At 34.3% G+C, this 21,557-nt stretch overlaps 3 protein-coding genes across 4 annotated transcripts; all 3 read right to left on the bottom strand.

Moving 5' to 3' along the window:
- Positions 1 to 1,172: 1,172 nt before the first annotated feature.
- On the bottom strand, positions 1,173 to 5,519 carry LOC114193904 (receptor kinase-like protein Xa21). 2 transcript variants are annotated; one of them, XM_028083889.1, is made up of 3 exons: positions 2,832 to 5,519; positions 2,257 to 2,645; positions 1,173 to 1,727 (listed from the first exon to the last, which is right to left on the bottom strand). In XM_028083889.1, exons 1-2 carry the CDS (start codon positions 5,503 to 5,505, stop codon positions 2,305 to 2,307), a joined length of 3,015 nt encoding a protein of 1,004 aa, XP_027939690.1. In that variant the 5' UTR covers positions 5,506 to 5,519; the 3' UTR covers positions 1,173 to 1,727; positions 2,257 to 2,304. The 2 variants fall into 2 exon arrangements, with proteins under 2 accessions (XP_027939690.1, XP_027939689.1); XM_028083888.1 differs by having other exon boundaries at positions 1,422 to 2,645.
- Positions 5,520 to 7,357: 1,838 nt separating this feature from the next.
- LOC114194051 (probable LRR receptor-like serine/threonine-protein kinase At3g47570) lies at positions 7,358 to 10,692 on the bottom strand. The gene is made up of 2 exons (XM_028084089.1): positions 7,957 to 10,692; positions 7,358 to 7,842 (listed from the first exon to the last, which is right to left on the bottom strand). Exons 1-2 carry the CDS (start codon positions 10,655 to 10,657, stop codon positions 7,487 to 7,489), a joined length of 3,057 nt encoding a protein of 1,018 aa, XP_027939890.1. The 5' UTR covers positions 10,658 to 10,692; the 3' UTR covers positions 7,358 to 7,486.
- Positions 10,693 to 16,471: 5,779 nt separating this feature from the next.
- Positions 16,472 to 19,969, bottom strand: LOC114193936 (probable LRR receptor-like serine/threonine-protein kinase At3g47570). The gene is made up of 2 exons (XM_028083938.1): positions 17,198 to 19,969; positions 16,472 to 17,043 (listed from the first exon to the last, which is right to left on the bottom strand). The coding sequence occupies exons 1-2, from the start codon at positions 19,905 to 19,907 to the stop codon at positions 16,682 to 16,684; spliced, it is 3,072 nt and encodes a 1,023-aa protein (XP_027939739.1). The 5' UTR covers positions 19,908 to 19,969; the 3' UTR covers positions 16,472 to 16,681.
- Between the last annotated feature and the right edge of the window lie 1,588 nt (positions 19,970 to 21,557).

Genomic DNA, 21,557 nt, shown 5'->3' with positions numbered 1-21,557 from the left:
TATTCTTTGTGAAAAGGTAAAACTAATAAATTAATAGCTTAAATTTTAGGTCTTTAAAAATTATATGTCATATTTTATATAAATATATTTTTTGAATATTCGAAAATAATTTTAATACATATACTTATAAATATTTTGTATGAAATTTAATATTTATTATCATTGGCCCTCCCAAGTTAGAATGTTGGTCTGCTTGCTCAATATTTTCGAAAAAGACCTATTTTTTCGTTCCACGTGTTTCCCAACACGCATTTTATTTTGGTTCTGGTTTTCTGTTTCATTTTAGTTGGTATCTCATATAAATATAATTTTTCTCATAAATTCCTCAATCAATCCAACTTTTTTTTAATTTATTTGTCAACTTTTAAATTTTTTTCATCTCTACATTAACTATAACCATTACAAATAAAATTAAAATATTTAAAATGATTTTAAGTATATATAAAAAGTAAAACACACACACATACACGTGTGTATATATATATATATATATATATATATATATATATATATATATATATATATATATATATATATATATATATATATATATATATATATATATATATATATATATATATATATATATATATATATATACTAGCATAAACACAGGCGCGAAGGCTTCGCGCCTGTGTGTATGCATTTTTTTAAATATGCGTGATATTATATTAGTAGATGATAATATTGTAATATTATTAAGTTGTTATATAAACTAAAATTATATTTATTAAAAATAAAGTGAAATATATAAGAACAAATGAAAGAATAATCATTGATAAATAAAGAAGAAGAGAAAAACAGAGATAGCCGAATTTATAAAAAACTTCTAAAAGTAACGGTCAATTTTAAAAAAATTAATAAATTATTATATTTAAAGGGTAAAATTGGTATTTTGAAATGTGGACACAAAAAGGGGAATCCCCTTTATATATTGTTATAGATATATATATATATATTTTGTAATAAATTTTAAGCCTTGATTCAATCTAAAAATGATTAAATATCGTGTTCCAAAATGAAAATATTAACATTTGAAAAATAAAATTCGTTAAATTTAACATATGTAAGTCTAAAATAATCTCTTAAAAGATTAAAATAAATCGTAAAAACAGGATAAAAGATGAAAAGTGTGAGATTAAACCTAACTAATATTTACACTACCTATTCTGAAGATAGTCCCATATGAATGAGCAGTGAAGTAGCGTTAAGGAGCAAGAAAGCGAAACTCCCGAGAATGGAAGAACAATATTCTTCTATGAATGCTATGGAGGAAAATATATGTTATTCGACACTAACGTCGTTTCTTCAGAAAGATACTTCTTTTCTTACTCCTTGGAGTTGGGATCCCTACGCTTCACGGAACGAAGCTTCCACTTCCACAAAACAAAACCAGTATATTCGGATTCCACCTGGATCATATTTTTCCTATTCCGTAAGTTTTCTTCTTCAATTCTGCATCATCAACTGTAACAATATTAATGTTTCCCATCAAACAAGACTTGAGTTCTTTTGTTTCTTTTGTTCAGATGTTTCGGTGGTTGAAAAAGAAGCCTCGGGATTACGAATATCTTCGAATTGCATCGGAATATGAAAAGAAGATGAAGATTAAAGCCAGAATGAAGAAGAAGATGAATCTTTTCCGTTGATTTTGCATGCAGAGTAGTTTCTTTCTATCTTTCTTCTTTCTTTCTTTCTTTCTTTCTTGCACTTCGCTAGAATTGAAACTGCAAGAGAGAATCTCGTAATTTCTAAAAGCGTTAGGACGTATAAAGTTCGATATCTGTTAGACTCAGTGATTTTTCGTAACAACTCAAGCAATGCAGTTCCTTGTTATTCTTCATCACTCTTTTAATTATTCTTTACTTGCTTTGTTCATAAATTATTCTTTAACCACGAGGGTAAGAAAACCTGCCATTAATCACAACTTCTTCAAATATATTTTATTATTAATCATATGCATATGTATTTCCAAAAGTATTAAAATAACTTCTCGGTAAGTAAAACTATGATATAAGTGATACTAACGTGATATATACTAATTAAAACAAAAAAATTACATTACCCAAAACCAAAACCATATGTCTCTTTCCTCCGAAAATGAATTCATAATCAAACATTGACCTAAATTTGTAGGTTGAACCTAACTTCCATTTGTAGGTTGAACCAATTTAACTCATTCCCATTTTTAGTACACTATTACACAGGATGGGACAGTAGCATGCGAAAATAAAGAGACATGAATGTGTAACTTACCTAGTTTACCGACAAACCCTGTTAAATCTTTTCCCAAAAAAATGGTTCCTAGTAAGACAACTTGTGTTTGATTGCATTCAACTCCATTATCGCATCTTTTATGGCCAACCGTTGAACGGGCAATTCTGCAGAACATGCAACTCCAATCCTAGCAAAAGAAGCGAAACACTCTCTGATGTTGGTTTCCATGACCCCAAATGGCAGAAGCAAACGTGAATCCACTATCTCAAGAATTCTTTCAGGAATTGCCATCTGACAGAATTTGTGTAGGCTTAAACCCTCACCAAACATCTCATCCGTTGGTCTCTTCCCCGTCAGCATCTCCAACACAAGAATTCCATAACTGTAAATATCACCTTTTTCTGATACTCGACCACCTGCCCCGTACTCTGTTCCATTCCAACAACAACAACAACAACAACGTAGATACAAATGAAGGATATGTCAAGCACAACCACGTATTGTTCATTATAAATAAATAATAAACCATCACCAACATGATCATATCTAGATTTCTTTTGCTGTTATTGCAACAAGGGGATATTCAAAAACATTTGAAGGATAGAAAACACTACCTGGGGGAACATATCCAATGGTTCCTTTGATTGCTGCTGACGAACTAACCTGATCTCTGCTTGCATGTCCCGTGAACATATTGAGGAGCCTTGCTAACCCAAAATCTCCTAAGTGGGCAACAGCGTCATCATCAAGAAGAACGTTGCTTGGCTTAATATCACAGTGAATTATTGTTTTCTCGGAACCATGGTGAAGATGATCCAATGCATTAGCAACATCTAGAGCAATATTTAGCCTGAGTTGAAGGTTGGGATTGAGATTTATAGAATTGAGCTTTTCGTCGCTGTGCAGCAAACTTTCTACACTCCCGTTAAGCATGAACTCAAAAACTATAGCCTTGAAATCATCTCCGTTATAATCAACACCTGAGAAATAAGTTAGGATCTTAAGTACATTCCGGTGCTTGATCTTTTCTAGAGCCTTGCATTCGGATGTAAAACTCTTTGACGCCCCCCTAGCTTCAAGGTTCAACACCTTCACAGCAATAGATTTTTCAAAATGGAGAAGAGATCCTCGGTACACAGAGCCAAAGCTTCCAGCACCTACTAAATTGGATGAAGAAAATCCATCGGTTGCTTCATGCAGCTCTTCATAAGAAACCTTCAAATGCATATTTTGCAGAGACCGTGACGGACAAAGTAATTTGGGCTTTTTCCTGAAATAATAGATGGTGATAGATATTATGGAACTCATCAAAACCCCTCCAACTCCAATTACAATGATGAGGATGAGTTTGTTTCGAAAAGACCAGTTGTGTTTCTTTGAGAGAGTCCTAGAGCATGCAGGGAGCTTCAGTTGAGGTATTCCCCCACAGAGATCCTTATTTCCAATGAGTGAAATTGCAGTAACATTATTAAAGACGCCTCCTATGGGAACCTCACCATAAAGATGGTTAAAAGACAAGTTCAAAGCATGCAAAAAAGTCAGATTTTGTAGTTCAACAGGGATTGTGCTTGAGAAGTTGTTGTTAGAAAGGTCTAGGATTTCCAAGGATCCTAAAGAGCCCAAGAACGAAGGTATGCTTCCCGGGAAGAAGTTTCCCTGCAGCATGAGTTCTGTTAAGGCCGAACAAGCTCCAAGTTCTGGGGGAATTTCACCAGACAACTTGTTTTCGTGTAGATATAATACGGAAAGGTGCTTCAAGTTTCCAAATTCTAAAGGGATGGAACCAGTGAAAGAGTTGTTTGATAAGTCAAGATTTATCAAACCTTCTAGATTGCCAAATATTTGATCAGGGATATCTCCACTCAAGTTGTTGGTGGAAACACCAAATGACTGCATGCGTGTGCAGTGTTTGAGGCTTAATGGAATGCTTCCTTGGAATTTATTGGTGTGCAGATAAAATTCAGACAACATAGTAAGATTGCCAATGGCGGTAGGAATATGACCAGACAGTTTGTTTTCTTGCAGGGCCAATCTTACTAGATTTTTAAGCTTTCCAATTGAATCTGGAATGCTTCCCTCAAGATAATTATTAATCACGACGAAGTTAGTTAAACCGATTAGCTGTCCAATTCGTTCAGGTATCGTTCCAGTTATTTGATTACACTCCATACTGAGCGAAGTGAGATTGGTAGAAAAATTGCCAATAAGATCCGGCAACACACCGCAAAATTCATTCCAACCCAAAAGAAGTATCTTCAATCGAGTACAATTGGTTAAAGAGGAAAGGAAATCTAAATCTTGAGCGCTCCCACTTCCAAATCTATTATCAAAAATGCTAAACGTCTCGAGTTTGTTTAAGCTTCCCAAAGTGGGAGGAATTGGCCCACTAAAACCATTTAAGGAGATATCAAACCTTTGCAATCCGGTGATGTTGGATATTGAAGACGGGAAAGCTCCATTCAACTGATTATCTCCAACAAAGAATGCTCTAAGGTTTGGAAAAGCAAGTTGCATTTTTGATGAAAGAGTACCAGATAACCGGTTTACCCCGAGAACAAAAGTTTGAATATTGGAAAGGTTATAAAGAGAATCAGGCACTACTCCCGACAAATTATTTAAACCAAGATTCAGCTCTTTCAAATTTGATAACCGACCCAAAACATCTGGTATATTTCCCACCAAATGGTTTCTCGCAACTGTGATATTTTGGAGGGATGAAAGATTCCCCAAGTAAGCTGGGATAGTACCAACTAGATCATTGGCACCAAGAAGCAACTTATTTAGTCGTGTCATGGATCCACTTCCAAACCATGAGGGAACTTTTCCAGTGAGTTTATTGTACAACAAGTTAATGACCTCAAGTTTAGAGCAGTTAGAAAGGTGCACAGGAATCTGACCATTTAGACTGTTGTGGCTCAAGTCAAGAAGCTGCAAACTCTTTAGTCGACCAATTTGTGTGGGAATTTCCCCATGCAAGTTGATGTTGGAAAGAATGAGGGTTGTGAGGAAGGTTAGATTTCCCAAAGATGGTCCAAGAGTGCCACCCCAGTTTTGATTTTGCAAGTGCAAGACAGAGACTCTCATATGGCGATGTCCGCATGTAACACCCTGCCACTCACAGAAATGCAGAGAGTTGTTCCATGATGGAAGAGCATTGGCGACTCCATTGGTAAGCTTATGCTTCAAAGCAAGTAAAGCCAGCTTGTCACTCTCTGAACTCAAAGAGAGAGCAACTGTAGGTGGCATCATGTACACTAAGCTCTGTGAAACAACACTGAGAAGAAACATTAATAGAATTACAGTCATTGTTTTGCACAAAGTACGATGTGGTCTTACGTGTTTTTTAATCGGCATCCTTAAAATCATGTTTAAGTAATCCATAGTGTATGTTGGATGTTGAAGCACTTTCAACGGTTAGATTAAAGGTCCTGGTCGTAATATTGCTTTTGTTTCTTCCAAAAGATGGACGCGCTTTCTTATATTACTGGGTATACTTCCAAAAGAATGGGTCAAATCAGTTATTACATAACTTAACGTGTAGACTTAATAGTAAATGAGTCAACTTCACTTTGACTATTGAAATTGCTGGTATCGAATTTCTCAAGTAAATTCAATTCCAGTATTGTTCTTAAGATGCCATGTAAGTAAATTCAAGGTAGCTAAGTTATACATAATTAAAAGACGCATTGAAAGGTGTAATTGAAAATAAATAGATATTTTAATTTGGAACAAGAGTCAAAAGTTTGTATGTAAGTGGGTCTGTCACAGTGAGAACACCAAAATTTCTTTGGTGCATTCATTCCTGTTAATGTAACATATGCATTTATTGTATGTTGAAAAGTATTGTATCAATCTTTGTCATTCATATTGGCCTTGCCCTGCCTTATGGGAAGGGCCAACTAATATGGCAGTGCGTGGGGAATGGAGGCAGTGGGCCTTGGACTCAAATATAACCTAAAAAGAAAAACTTCAATTATTGAAAAATTACACTGAAAATGGTTAAATGTGAATTTCATAGATATAATATAATATTCTCACGTGAATGATAACTGTAATTATTTACTAAATATAAAAAACTAAAAAAAGCACAGCAATTTCAGAGTTTATCTTAGTCAAATTTTAAATATGATTGAAAAGGAATACGTGCAATATTCATGATATTGGATATAACTTTTCCCTGAACAAAGTATTTTATCTATAGTAAAGATTCATTTAGCAAACTATTATTGGGATCAAATTTTTTTGGTAAGGAATAAGGAATCAAAATTTTTTTGTCATACAATACAAAATTGAAAGTCACATTCACTACTTTTCAAGTTACACCTTTCATTAACATAATAGATTTTAAGTTAAATTCATTCCCATAAAATTAATTTACTAAGGTGAATATTTATAGGATATATTCTCTTGAAGAGATATCATACTCGTTAATCATATTTTCTGGATGCAGATCGTTGAATCATAATTATTATAATCGAACGTAAATATAGCTATTAAAGGTTTAACTAGTTTAATATATGAAAATATTTATTAATATTTATCGGATCTTAAAGGTACTTTCTATTTTATCGTGTACTTAATTATATATATATATATATATATATATATTTATTTGTCAATATCTAATCATTTCTAAGATATATATTCAATCATGTTTATTTCTTTTTAATATTTTTTATTAATTTTTTATGATATAGTATATTGACAAACTTGACAGGCAAACCGGTCCATATGGATTGTTGAGCTTATCGGACACGTCTATATCATCGGGTCGGTCTAATCCGTCTAGGTTTCCCGACCGGTCCAACATGTTTGGGTAGTCGGGTCGGCCTGACTCATCTGGATTGTTGAGCATGTTTCCAAATTTATCATGAACTCAAAACATAATTAAGCCTAAAATAAATATTGTTCAAATGAAATTTTATCTCACATGAAATTTAATTGTTTAATCCAAACAAAAAATTGAAAGATAAGGTATTCTAATTTCTTTATTCAAACAAGTTATTTAGAAAATGAAAGGAATTTAATTACAAACAATTCAATTCAAATATAATGCATTTTATTAGGATAAATTTGAAAACATAGATGTTTGGCTTTTAGGAAACACATATAAAAATATTTGTTCTTTTTCAAAGCCTTTTTCATTATTGAGTAGCAAATTACACCACTAAGTAGAAACTTAGAAACTGAAGAAGTTGAAAGAACATTAACATGTGAAAGAAAACATACTAATGACGGAGGTAAGACTTGAAAAATTCTAACTAGTTACTTAGTGACAGAGCCTCTGTTTGATTGAGTGCATCTCCAGTACCACATCTTTTATGTCCATTCGCTCAGAAGGTAATTCTGCAGAACATCCAACTCCAATCCTAGCTAAGCCCACCAAACACTCCCTAATTTTGCTTTCCATCATCCTTCTTCCTTCTTCACCAGTTGCCGCAACCAAACGTGAATCTGCTATCTCACTCATTCCTTCTGGAATTGCCATTTGGCAGAATTTGTGTAGGCTTAAACCCTCACCAAACATTGCATCTGTTGGTTTCCTTCCTGTCACCATCTCCAGCACAACAATTCCGTAACTGTACATATCTCCTTTAGTTGATACTCCACGCCCTGCTCCGTATTCTGTTTCCACCATCATTTTTTATCACAACAAATTAAATACATATATGCTGATGTTGACTCTGGGTAATTTAAAAAGCATAGGTAGCCATTTTAAAGGATAGAGAAGCACTTTACCTGGTGGAACATATCCAATGGTTCCTCTAATTGCAGACGAACTAACCTCATCTCTGCTGGAATGTCCCGTCGCCACATGAAGGAGCCTTGCTAACCCAAAATCTCCCAAGTGAGCAACAATGGCATCATCAAGAAGAACGTTGCTTGGCTTAATATCACAGTGAACCACAGCTTGCGAAGAACCATGATGAAGATAATCCAATGCATTAGCAACATCAAGAGCAATATTTACCACAAGATCAAGGTTGACACTGAAACTTCTAGTATCGGGCTCAACGTTGTCGTACAGCAAACTTTCTAGACTGCCATTAGGCATGAATTCAAAAACTATAGCCTTGAAATCTTTACCGTTATAATCAATACTTGAACAACAAGTCAAGATGTTGACAAGATTCCGATGCATTATCATTCCTACAACCTTGCACTCAGCTACGAAACTTTTTGACGCTCCACACTTTTCAAGATTCAATACCTTCACAGCAACGGGTGTTTTGAAAGGGAGAAGATATCCACTATATACAGAACCAAAGCTTCCAGAACCTACCAAATTGGATGAAGAAAATCCATCGGTTGCTTTATGCAGATCTCCATAAGAAACCTTTACGTACTTTTTTTCAGGAGACCAAGAAGTCGATTGTGTTTTGGGACTTTTCCTGATCAGATAGATGCTGATAAACAGTGTTGAAGTTATCAAACCCACTCCAACGACAATTGCAATGATAAGGATGGGTTTCTTTCTGAAAGACCACTTGTGTTTGTTTGAGGGCAACTTAGAACATGCAGGAAGCTTCAGTTGAGGTATCCCTCCACACAGATCCTTATTTCCAATGAGTGAAATTGCTGTAACATTGTTAAAGACACCTCCGGTGGGAACCTCACCATAAAGATGGTTAAAAGACAAGTTCAAAGTATTCAAATAACTCAACTTTTGTAGTTCAACAGGGATTGTGCATGAGAAGTTGTTGTTCGAAAGGTCTAGGAATTCAAGGGATCCTAAAGAGCCCAAAAACGAAGGTATGCTTCCCCGGAAGAAGTTACTCTGTAACACAAGTTTTGTTAACCCGGAACAAGCGCCAAGCTCTTCAGGTATTTCACCAGAAAATTTGTTTACCTGAAGATATAATACGGAAAGGTGCTTCAAGTTTTCAAACTCTGAAGGGATGGAACCAGTGAAAGAATTGTAAGATAAGTCGAGTTTTACCAAACCTTCAAAATTGCCAAATGTTTGATTAGGGATATCTCCATTTAAATTGTTGGTCGAAACACTAAATCTCTCCAGTCGCGTGCAGTATTTGAGGCTTAATGGAATGCCACCAACAAAACTATTTGAATGCAGAGAAAGTTCAGACAATATAGTGAGATTGCCAATGGCGGTAGGAATATTACCAGACAATTTGTTTTCTTCTAGGTCCAGTCCTACTAGATTTTTGAGCCTTCCAATTGAATCCGGAATAGTTCCCTGTAGATAATTTTCTCCCATGTCTATGTCGGTTAAACCGATTAGCTGCCAAATTCCTTCAGGTATCGTTCCAGATATTTGATTCAACCCCATAGTAAGAATACTCAGATAGGTAGAAAAATTGCCGATAAGACCTGGCACTGCACCACCAAATCCATTTCCATCCAAATGAAGTATGCGCAAATGAGTACAATTTGTTAATGACAAAAGGAAATCCAAGTCACGAGCTCTCCCACTTCCAAAACTATTGTAACAAAGGTTAAGCATTTGAAGTTTATTTAAGCTTCCGAAAGTGGGAGGAATTGGCCCACTAAAACCATTGTAGGAGATATCAAACGCTTGCAATCCGGTGATGTTGGATACTGAAGACGGGAATGTTCCACTGAACTGGTTCGCTCCAAACAAAAAGGCTTGAAGGTTTGGAAAACCAAGTTGCATTTTTGATGGAAGAATACCTGATAACTGGTTGTTCGCGAGAGCAAGAATTTGAATATTAGAAAGATTATAAAGAGAATCAGGGACTACTCCTGACAAACTATTTAAAGCCAGATTCACGATTTTTAAATTTGATAACCGACCCAAAACATGTGGTATACTTCCCACCAAATGATTTCTTGCAAGGAAAATATTTTGAAGGGATGATAGATTCCCCAAGGAAGGTGGGATAGTACCAACTAGATCGTTGACACCAAGAAGCAACTTATTTAGCCGTGTCATGGATCCACTTCCAAACCAGGAGGGAACTTTTCCTGTGAGTTTATTGTACAACAAGTTAATCATCTCAAGTTTAGTGCAGTTAGAAAGGTGTACAGGAATCTGACCATTTAGACCGTTGTGGCTCAAGTCAAGAACCTGCAATCTCTTTAGTCGACCAATTTGTGTGGGAATTTCCCCATGCAAGTTGATGTTGGAAAGAATGAGGGTTGTGAGGAAGCTTAGATTTCCCAAAGATGGTCCAAGAGTGCCACCCCAGTTTTCATTTTCCAAGTGCAAGACAGAGACTCTCATGTGGCGGTGTCCGCATGTAACACCCTGCCACTCACAGAAATGTAAAGAGTTATTCCACGATGGAAGAGCATTGGCGACTCCATTGGTAAGCTCATGCTTCAAAGCAAGTAAAGCCAGCTTGTCACTCTCTGAACTCAAAGAGAGAGCAACTGTAGGTGGCATCATGTACACTAAGTTCTGTGAAACAACACTGAGAATGAACATGAATAGAATTACAGCCATTGTTTTGCACATAGTAGGATGTGGTCTTACGTTTTTTTATGAGCATCCTTAAAATCATGTTGAAGTAATCCATAGTGTATGTTAGTTGTTGAAGCACTAAGGTTAGATGAAAGGTAGTGGTGATACTATTGCTTTTGTTTCTTCCACAAAGAACAGGTCAGATCAATCATTACATAACTTAAAACTTAACGTGTAGACTAAATATTGACTGAATTTTTTCCACACTGTACTGTACTTGTAGAAACTTAATAGTAAATTTGCCAAGTGCACTTTGACTTTGTAAGTGGATTCTGTCATAATGAGAACACCAAAATTTCTTGAGTGCATTTTACTCCTGTTAATATAACCTATATATGCATTTATTCTATCGTTCACAACTATTGCATCAATTTTTGTCATTGCCCTGCTTTATGGGAATGGCCTAACTAATATGATTGTTGACCTCTTGCGTGGGGAGTGGGGGCAGTGGGCTCAGGGTCTTCAAATGGGCCTAGGACTGTCAAATATAACCTAAAAAAACTTCAACTATTGAAAAATTACACTGAAAAGAGTTAAATGTGAATATCATAAATATAATATAATATTCACATGTGAAATGTGAAATGATAACTGTATTTACTAAACCTAAAAGAACTAAAGAAAAAAAAGGAACAACCACTTTAGAGTACTACTTCAGTGAAATTTTAAACATAATTGAAAAGCAACACAACACATGCAATACTCAGGACATTGGATATAAGTTTTTTTTTTTCCTAAACAAGTATTTTATCTATAGTAAAGATTCATTAAACAAACTGGGATACAATAACTTTGTAAGGAATAAGGAATCAAAACAAATTTTATCATAGAAAAAAAATATTAAAAATATATGGACTAATTTCCAAGTTGCAACTTTTATTAAAATATCCATTTAAAATTTGGTTTAATCTCACAAAATTGATTCATTAATGTGAATATTTATAGAATGCATGTTTTTTTTAAGATGATATCATAGTCATCAATTATCTATTTTATATAAAGTTGAATCATAAGTATTACTTTGTTGGTAGAGTTACTTTCCTAAAAGCGTATTGTGTACCATTCCTGTATACTACTTATTTTTGTTCAAGATACCGGTTAATATAGAAAAAAAAATTAAAAATTAAATACAAAGGGACTTTTTATGGAGTAGGGTCAAGAAAAATTACATAGGTGAAGAGAGACTCCATTAATAAAACCAATATCAATGAAGGGGATTATCTTGGAGTAAAGAATTTCAAAATGTTTAATATGAATTTATTGAGAAAATGGAAGTTGAGACTTGAAAAGAGGATACCAAGTTATGAAAAAAATATTCTAAAAAACCTTGGATGAGGTAAAAAAATTCAACGAGTTTTAGTGGTGGAGAGATATTGGAGAGAACAAAATGATAACTTATTTGTTAATAAGTTGAAATTGAGCATTAAAAAAGACAATAAAATAAGATTTTGAAAAGACATTTTATTATTTACAAGATTAAAATAAAGAAAGACAAACTTGTTCAACAAATTGTCTTATTAATAGAGGCAATTTCTCCGATGAACGAAGTCCCTTACTAACATTTCATTTGTCGATCCTGTTGCGATCTCTTTAGTGGTTATAAACAAATAAATCATTGTCCTTTCAAGTCATATGAGTTTGAATTTCATTTAATTAATTTTATTAACTCATTATTTTCATCTTTTTCAAAGATTATAAATATCAAAGGAAAAGAAACACCAGTTCACATTGAGGTGATAAACCTCGGTGATTTATCCTCGCAAAGTGAGGAAGACAACATTAATACATTTTAAGGATACTATTTCTACCAACATCTCAAGTAATTTTGATTTAATTATTGAAACAACAGGGATCATTATCGTTAAAGTCGATAAAGTAATAACGAATAACTTTCTTATTTTGCTTTAAAAGTAGAATTGTTCTTCTTTTGCTTTAACTATTTTTAAACATGCATCATTTACATAATGTTGATGATAATAATTCCCATGTTCCTTAGGTGTCGAGGTTTCCTCTCATGAACGCATCACACGTATTCTTGGTAACTTTATCTCACAATTTTTTTTTATGTATTCTTTATTTGCCGAGTTACATTGATATTCACACAATTATACTATTTCACTTCTAATAAGATCAAACAAAGATGTGAAGTTGCACATTTTTATGCTTATTTTCATTTCCTATGTCAAATTTTATATGTATTTTTATTTTCGGTGCTTGATAAATATTAAATTTGAATCTTACTTTTTTATTCAGCAAGTAATAAGTATATTTCAAATGAAAAAGATACATATTTTTATTCAGCATGATTTTTGGCTTTTAGGAAGCACATACATAAATATTTTCGAGAATGATACACTAACTAGTATTTCTTACCACTTCTCTTATCACATTACGTGTCATTTGTTATTGAATTTTAATTTATTTTTTCCTTAACTTAAAAGTTGCAGGAGAAAGTAAAAAACCATTGTGCCAAACATACACACACACACACTCTCTTACCATTACACCATTCTTTCAAACAGAACCCATTTCCTCTCCACCCTAAAAAATTCCCAAATCACATAAGCTTCCATTGAAGAACCCCAGCCCCATTCTTTTCCACCCACTATGGCTTGTGTTAGGCATTGTCGAAGGTGGCATTTTCGGGCTCCACTTTCTTCTCCTCGGAACCCCACAACAATTGCGAAACTCCGTCCTCCCTTTCATTTCCGGTAGGCGTCGTCGAGAATGAAAATCAAGTATGCATTTTGTAACCCTTCCATTTTCTTTCTTCGTTTCCACCCACGAAAAATCAGTATTCATCTTCTCCTTTCATCTTGACTTCCACGGTTGTGCTTGGTCACCACAGATTAGGGGTTTTGGACGCTTTCTATTTGAATTTGAAAAGAATCCCATTAGTGAAAAAGATTAATTATTTCTCCATTTTCCCTTAGGGTTTTTGTGTGAACCCATTGATTGATTACAAATAAATGGTCATTGTGTGGATTTTATGGTTTTAAGATAGATAAATTGTGATTTTTTGCATCTTCATTGATGGATTGCAAGGAAATGAGTCATTCCTTGGTTTTTAGGTTTTTTAGCATTTCAAATTTTTGAGTTGTGGTTTTAAGCATTTTTGATCATTTGTGATTGTGTGGTGTCTGGGGAAGTTCGTATGGTTGTGTATTAAGTGTATGCATATTTAATGGCACTATCGTTGTGGTTAAGTCAAACGGTAATAATTGGATGTGGTGTTGGCTGTTATGTTATTTGAATACTTGTGTTATGTTAATTGTTTACCTTAATTAACTATTTTGGACATCGAAACATTATATTGAAACCATTTTCATTACAATGATTTCCATCTCCATAGTTTATGAGAATTTTTGCATTAAAGTTGTTGTAGGTCCATGCAGATGGGCAGTGTATATATTTTGAAATTGAAACATATAAATGGTATACCATTGTGACTAAACATTCGATACTCATTCATTCAGGTCTCATGTCAATCCACCACCAACCAAACAAGTCATGTTTTCCATTTCATACTCAACATAACAAGATTTCATTTAATCTCATACTTTATAAATGCATACCATGACATACATATATCACAAAATAGTATTCATCCTAAATAAATGAGTGCCAACATTTAAGTACATGCAATTCCATACAATCAAGTACAACACACAACCATAATTCTTACACCAAAATCCCTAAAAAAATTTATTATCAAAAAACCAAAATCACTGCAGTAATGCGTGACACATTTCTCAAGCTACAGACATCTAATTGACAATCCAACCGGTCAAAATACAAAATAGCATGTTATGAACCACGTGTCCAAATTTGAGTTCAATCCAACGGTTAATGAGTCAGAAAAGTCAATTTTACTAAAACTGCGCATATGAGAAAAATACACGTCACCCAACGACTGCGCGACGCATTCAGAATAAGAGAAATAAGGTCAAATATCACAATTTCATGAATATTTGAACCCCTAACTCAGAAATATACCAAAAACTAACATTTTCCACAATCTTTTCTCATATTTCACAAAACATTAATCGCATAAAATAGAAATAACGTGACAGCCTAGCTTCGCTTACCTTAATGAGACTTAGCTAAACGAAACTGAACTTTAAGGAAGAGCACCATAGCTCCAGGAACACATTAAGGAGTTGAAATATATCGACACCTGAATCAAAACAGAGTTACAAGTACAAGAACGAATCCTAAGCAGGACCACCACAACACAACTGGAAAAACGAAGGTTGAGATCTACTTATACGGAGATATGAGCTCAGGCAGCTCCGAATAGGGATGACTCACTAGCTACGGGAGGCAAAAGCTGGTGCCCTAGCAGAGCTCTTGCAACACTACAAGGGAGGGGGAGAAACTGTTCTCTGTAAAAAGTGGTAGAATGAAGAGTAAGTGACTCTGAGAAGGTCTTGGAGTTTCCAAAGTGGGTTAAACTTGGACTCTTAAAAAAGTCAGGTCCAATCCTTCCTTAGGACAGAGTGTAAAATAGAAAAAAAAAGGGTCTCACATGATCATGAGTATTATTTTGTTGGTAGAGTTACTTTTCAAAAAGCGTATCATCTACATTCCTCTGTACTACTTATCTTTGTTCAAGATACATGTTAATATAGAAAAAAAATTAAAAAACAAATAGAAAGGGACTTTTTTATGAAGTAGGGTCAAGAAAAATTACATAGGTAAAGTGAGACTCCGTTAATAAAACCAATACCAATGAAGGGGATTATCTTGGAGTAAAGAATTTCAAAATGTTTAATATGAATTTATTGAGAAAATGGAAGTTGAGACTTGGAAAGAAAAGAGGATACCAAGTTATGAAAAAAATATTCTAAAAAGTCTTGGATGAGGTAAAAAATTCAAATAACGATTTTAGTAGTGGAAAGATATTAGGAGAGAACAAAATGATAACTGATTTGTTAATAAGTTGAAATTGAGTATAAAAAAAAAATAAAATAAGATTTTGAAAAGACATTTTATTATATACAAGATTAAAATAAAGAAAGACAAACTTGTTCAACAAATTGTCTTATTAATAGAGGTCATTTCTCCTATGAACGAAGTCCCTTATTAACATTTCATTTGTCGATCCTGTTGCGATCTCTTTAGTGTTTATAAACAAATAAATCATTGTCCATTGAAGTCACATGAGTTTAAATTTCATTTAATTAATTTTATTAACTCATTATTTTCCTCTTTTTCAAAGATTATAAATATCAAAGGAAAAGAAACACCAGTTGTTCACATTGAGGTGATAAACCTCGGTGATTTATCCTCACAAAGTGAGGAAGACAATATTAATACATTTTAAGGATATTATTTCTACCAACATCTCAAGTAATTTTGATTTAATTATTGAAACAACAGGGATACTTATCGTTAAAGTCGCGAAAGTAATAATTAATAACTTTCTTATTTTGCTTTAAAAGTAGAATTGTTCTTCTTTTGCTTTAACTATTTTTAGACATGCATCATTTACATAATGTTCATGATAATAATTCCCATGTTCCTTAGGTATCGAGGTTTCCTCTCATGAACGCATCACACGTATTCTTGGTAACTTTATATCAATTTTTTTTTATGTATTCTTTATTTGCTGAGTTACATTGATATTCACACAATTATACTATTTCACTTTTAATAAGATCAAACAAAGATGTGAAGTGGCACATTTTATTATGCTTATTTTCATTTCCTATGTCAAATTTTATATGTATTTTTATTTTCGGTGCTTGATAAATATGAAATTTGAATCTTACTTTTTTATTCAGTAAGTAATAAGTATATTTCAAATGAAAAAGATACATATTTTTATTCAGCATGATTTTTGGCTTTTAGGAAGCACATACATAAATATTTTCGGTGCCAGGGTCTTTTTTCCCAAACCTTTTCCATTATTGCGCAGCAATTTACACCACTAAGTAGAAACTGAAAAGGTTGAAAAGACAGTAACAGGTGAAAGAAAACATAGTAGTGATTGACTTAAGACTTAAAAACTTGCAACTAATGAGTCAGTGACAGACTCTGTTTGATTGTGTGCAGCTCCAATACCACATCTTTCATGTCCATTCGCTCAACAGGTAATTCTGCAGAACATCCAACTCCAATCCTAGCTAAAGCAACCAAATACTCCCTAATTTTGCTTTCCATAACCTTTCTTCCTTCTGCAGCAGTTGGCACAAGCAAACGTGAATCTACTATCTCAGTGATTCCTTCTGGAATTGCCATTTCGCAGAATTTGTGTAGGCTTACACCCTCACCAAACATTGAATCTGTTGGTTTCCTTCCTGTCAGCATCTCCAGCACAAGAATTCCGTAACTGTACATATCTCCTTTAGCTGATACTCGGCAACCTGTTCCGTACTCTGTTTTCACCACCATTTTTTTGTTATCGCAACAAATTAAATACATATAACAAAATCTACGCTAAACTATATAAACTATACCCTTTAACAACATTATACATAAAAATATAGTCAAACATAGGTAACCATTTTAAAGGATAGAGAAGCACTTTACCTGGTGGAATATATCCAAAGGTTCCTCTAATTGCAGAGGAACTAACCTCATCTCTGCTGGAATGTCCCGTCGCCACATGAAGGAGTCTTGCTAACCCAAAATCACCCAAGTGAGCAACCATGTCATCATCAAGAAGAACGTTGCTTGGCTTAATATCACAGTGAACCACAGCTTCCTCAGAATCATGATGAAGATAATCCAATGCATTAGCAACGTCAAGAGCAATATTTACCACAAGATCAAGGTTGAGACTCAAATTTTTAGATTTGGGCTCTACTTTGTCGTGCAGCAAACTTTCTAGAGTGCCATTAGGCATGAACTCGAAAACTATAGCCTTGAAATCTTTACCGTTATAATCAATACTTGAACAACAAGTCAAGATGTTGACAAGATTCCGATGCATGATCCTTCCTAGAGCCTTGCACTCAGCTGCGAAACTCTTTGATGCACCACCTCTTTCAAGATTCAATACCTTCACAGCAATAGGTGTTTCGAAAGGGAGAAGAGATCCACTATATACAGAACCAAAGCCTCCCGAACCTACCAAATTGGATGAAGAAAATCCATTGGTTGCTTTATGCAGATCTCCATAAGAAACCTTCACGTACTTGTTTTTACGAGAACATGAAGTCGATGGTGTTTTGGGTGTTATGGGCCTTTTTCTGAACAAATAGATGCTGATAAACAGTGTTGAAGTAACCACACCCACTCCAACGACAATTGCAATGATGAGGATGAGTTTCGTTTTAAAAGACCACTTGTGTTTCTTTGAGGACAACTTAGAGCATGCAGGAAGCTTCAGTTGAGGTATGCCACCACAGAGATCCTTATTTCCAATGAGTGAAATTGCTGTAACATTATTAAAGACACCTCCTGTGGGAACCTCACCACAAAGATGGTTAAAAGACAAGTTCAAAGTATTCAAATAACTCAACTTTTGTAGTTCAACAGGGATTGTGCTTGAGAAGTTATTGTTAGAAAGGTCTAGGAATTCAAGGGATCCTAAAGAGCCCAAGAACGACGGTATGCTTCCGCGGAAGAAGTTACTCTCCAATGCAAGCTCTGTTAACCCGTAACAAGCGCCAAGCTCTTGGGGTAATTCACCAGACAATTTGTTTCCACGAAGATACAAACCGGAAAGGTGCTTCAAGTTTCCAAAGTCTGAAGGGATGGAACCAGTGAAAGAATGGTAGGATAAGTCAAGCTTTGTCAAATCTTCCAAATTGCCAAAGGTTTGATTAGGGATATCCCCATTCAAGTTGTTGGTGGAAACACCAATTGACTGCATTCGCATGCAGTATTTAAGGCTTAATGGAATGTGTCCAACGAATCTGTTTCTGTACAGATAAAGTTCAGACAGCATAGTAAGATTGCCAATGGCAGTAGGAATATTACCAGACAATTTGTTTTCTCCTAGGTTTAATCGTACTAGATTTTTAAGCCTTACAATTGAATCTGGAACAGTTCCCACTAGATAATTATTTTCCATGGTGATATCGGCCAAACTGATTAGCTGCCAAATTCCTTCAGGTATCGTTCCAGATATTTGATTCGACCCCGTACTAAGAATATTCAGGTTGGTAGAAAAATTGCCGATAAGACGTGGCACCTCACCACCAAATCCATTGCCATCCAAAATAAGTATGCGCAAATGAGTACAATTTGTAAATGATGAAAGGAAATCCAAATCACGAGCCCTCCCACTTCCAAAACTATTGTAAGCAATGTGAAACAGCTGAAGTTTATTTAAGGTTCCCAGAGTGGGAGGAATTGAGCCACTAAAACCATTCGAGGAGATATCAAACCTTTCCAATCCAGTGATGTTGAATACTGAAGACGGGAAAGTTCCATTGAACTGGTTCCCTCCAACCAAGAATGCTCTAAGGTTTGGAAAAACAAGTTGCATTTTTGACGGAAAAGTCCCAGATAACTGGTTTGCATCGAGAGCAAAACTTTGAATACTGGAAAGATTATAAAGAGAATAAGGGACTACTCCTGACAAACTATTTAAACCAAGATCCAGTCTTTTCAAATTTGATAATTGACCCAAAACATGTGGTATACTTCCCACCAAATGATTTCCTTTAACTGAGATATATTGAAGGGATGAAAGATTCCCCAAGGAAGGTGGGATGGTACCAACTAGATCATTGGTACCAAGAAACAACGTTTTTAGCCGTGTCATGGATCCACTTCCAAACCAGGAGGGAACTTTTCCAGTGAGTTTATTTTCCAACAAGCCAATGGCCTCAAGTTTAGAGCAGTTGGTAAGGTGTATAGGAATCTGACCATTTAGGTTGTTGAGGCTCAAATCAAGAAGCTGCAACCTCTTTAGTTGTCCAATTTGTGTGGGAATTTCCCCATACAAGTTGATGTTGTAAAGAATGAGGGTTGTGAGGAAGCTTAGATTTCCCAAAGATGGTCCAAGAGTGCCACCCCATGTTTGATTTTCCAAGTGCGAGACAGAGACTCTCATGTGGCGATGTCCGCATGTAACACCCTGCCACTCACAGAAATGTAAAGAGTTATTCCACGATGGAAGAGCATTGGCGACTCCATTGGTAAGCTCATGCTTCAAAGCAAGTAAAGCCAGCTTGTCACTCTCTGAACTCAAAGAGAGAGCAACTGTAGGTGGCATCATGTACAGTAAGTTCTGTGAAACAACACTGAGAATGAACATGAATAGAATTACAGCCATTGTTTTGCACATAGTAGGATGTGGTCTTACGTTTTTTTATGAGCATCCTTAAAATCATGTTGAAGTAAGCCATAGTGTATGTTAGTTGTTGAAGCACTAAGGTTAGATGAAAGGTAGTGGTGGTGATACTATTGCTTTTGTTTCTTCCAAAAGATGGACGCGGTTTCTTATATTACTATGTGCTTCCACAAAGAACAGGTCAGATCAATCATTACATAACTTAAAACTTAACGTGTAGACTAAATATTGACTGAATTTTTTCCACACTGTACTTGTAGAAACTTAATAGTAACTTTGTCAAGTGCTCTTTGACTTTGTAAGTGGAGTATGTCATAATGAGAACACCAAAATTTCTTGAGTGCATTTACTTCTGTTAATTTATTCTATCGTTGACAACTATTGCATCAAATTTTGTCATTGCCCTGCCTTATGGGAAGGGCCTAACTAATATGATTGTTGACCTCTTGCGTGGGGAGTGGGGGCAGTGGGCTCAGGGTCTTCAATTGGGCCTAGGACTGTCAAATATAACCTAAAAAAACTTCAATTATTGAAAAATTACACTGAAAAGAGTTAAATGTGAATATCATAAATATAATATAATATTCACATGTGAAATGTGAAATGATAACTGTATTTACTAAACCTAAAAGAACTAAAGAAAGAAAAAAAAAAGGAACAACCACTTTAGAGTACTACTTCAGTGAAATTTTAAACATAATTGAAAAGCAACACATGCAATACTCAGGACATTGGATATGAGTTTTTTTTTTTCCCTAAACAAGTATTTTATCTGTAGTAAAGATTCATCAAACAAACTATTATTGGGATAAAATATTTTTGATAAAACAAATACTTTTTTAGAAACGGTTAGTATTTGATATCGGAGAGAATTGAACTCAAAACCTCTCCCACCTTTCTTTCCAAACCCATTAAATTAATCTTATATTTTCAAATTGTTAATAAAGAGAGTTGAACCAACAACTTCTTTCATCTTTCCTTCCAATTTTATCACTAAGTCATCATTTTCTTCTAAAGTTTAGTATAATAAAAATTTTGTTATTTTAATTTTATGAATGACAGATGTTCAGATAATATTTTGGAGTATTAAATACATAAAGTATACTAAAATTAAAAAAAAAAATTATATACTAATTTATATATGCATAGGAAAAAAAATTGAGAAGACCAAGGCTCCTCTATAGACCTTTTAAGATCATTATCGACCTTATTAATCTTTTCCGTAATTATAAACAAATAAATTATTGTACTTTCAAGCTCTATATGAGTTTGAATTTCATTTGATTATTTGACTTTTAATTTAATTAATTTGTTAACTGATTATTGTCTTCTTTTCCATATATATAAATATCAAAGGAAAAGAAACGCAAGTTCACGTTGAGGTAATAAATCTTGATTATTTATCCGCACAAAGTCAAGGAACAACATTAACTCATCTTTTAAGGATATTTTTTCTATCAACATCTCAAAAAGTTTTGATTTATTTATTAAAATAACTGGGACATTTATTGTTAAAGTCGAGGAAATTTTCTTTCTATGCCTTCTTTTAAGACGATCACCGATGAATAAGTTGGCAAAGTAATAATTAATAACTTTCCCATTTTGTTTTAGACATAGAATTATTCTTCTTTTGCTTTGACTATT

Source organism: Vigna unguiculata, chromosome 8 (genome assembly GCF_004118075.2).
Source record: "Vigna unguiculata cultivar IT97K-499-35 chromosome 8, ASM411807v1, whole genome shotgun sequence".
Classification (NCBI taxonomy): domain Eukaryota; kingdom Viridiplantae; phylum Streptophyta; class Magnoliopsida; order Fabales; family Fabaceae; genus Vigna; species Vigna unguiculata.
Note: the sequence above shows the minus strand (reverse complement) of the source record. Positions and strands in the feature narration are given on the sequence as shown.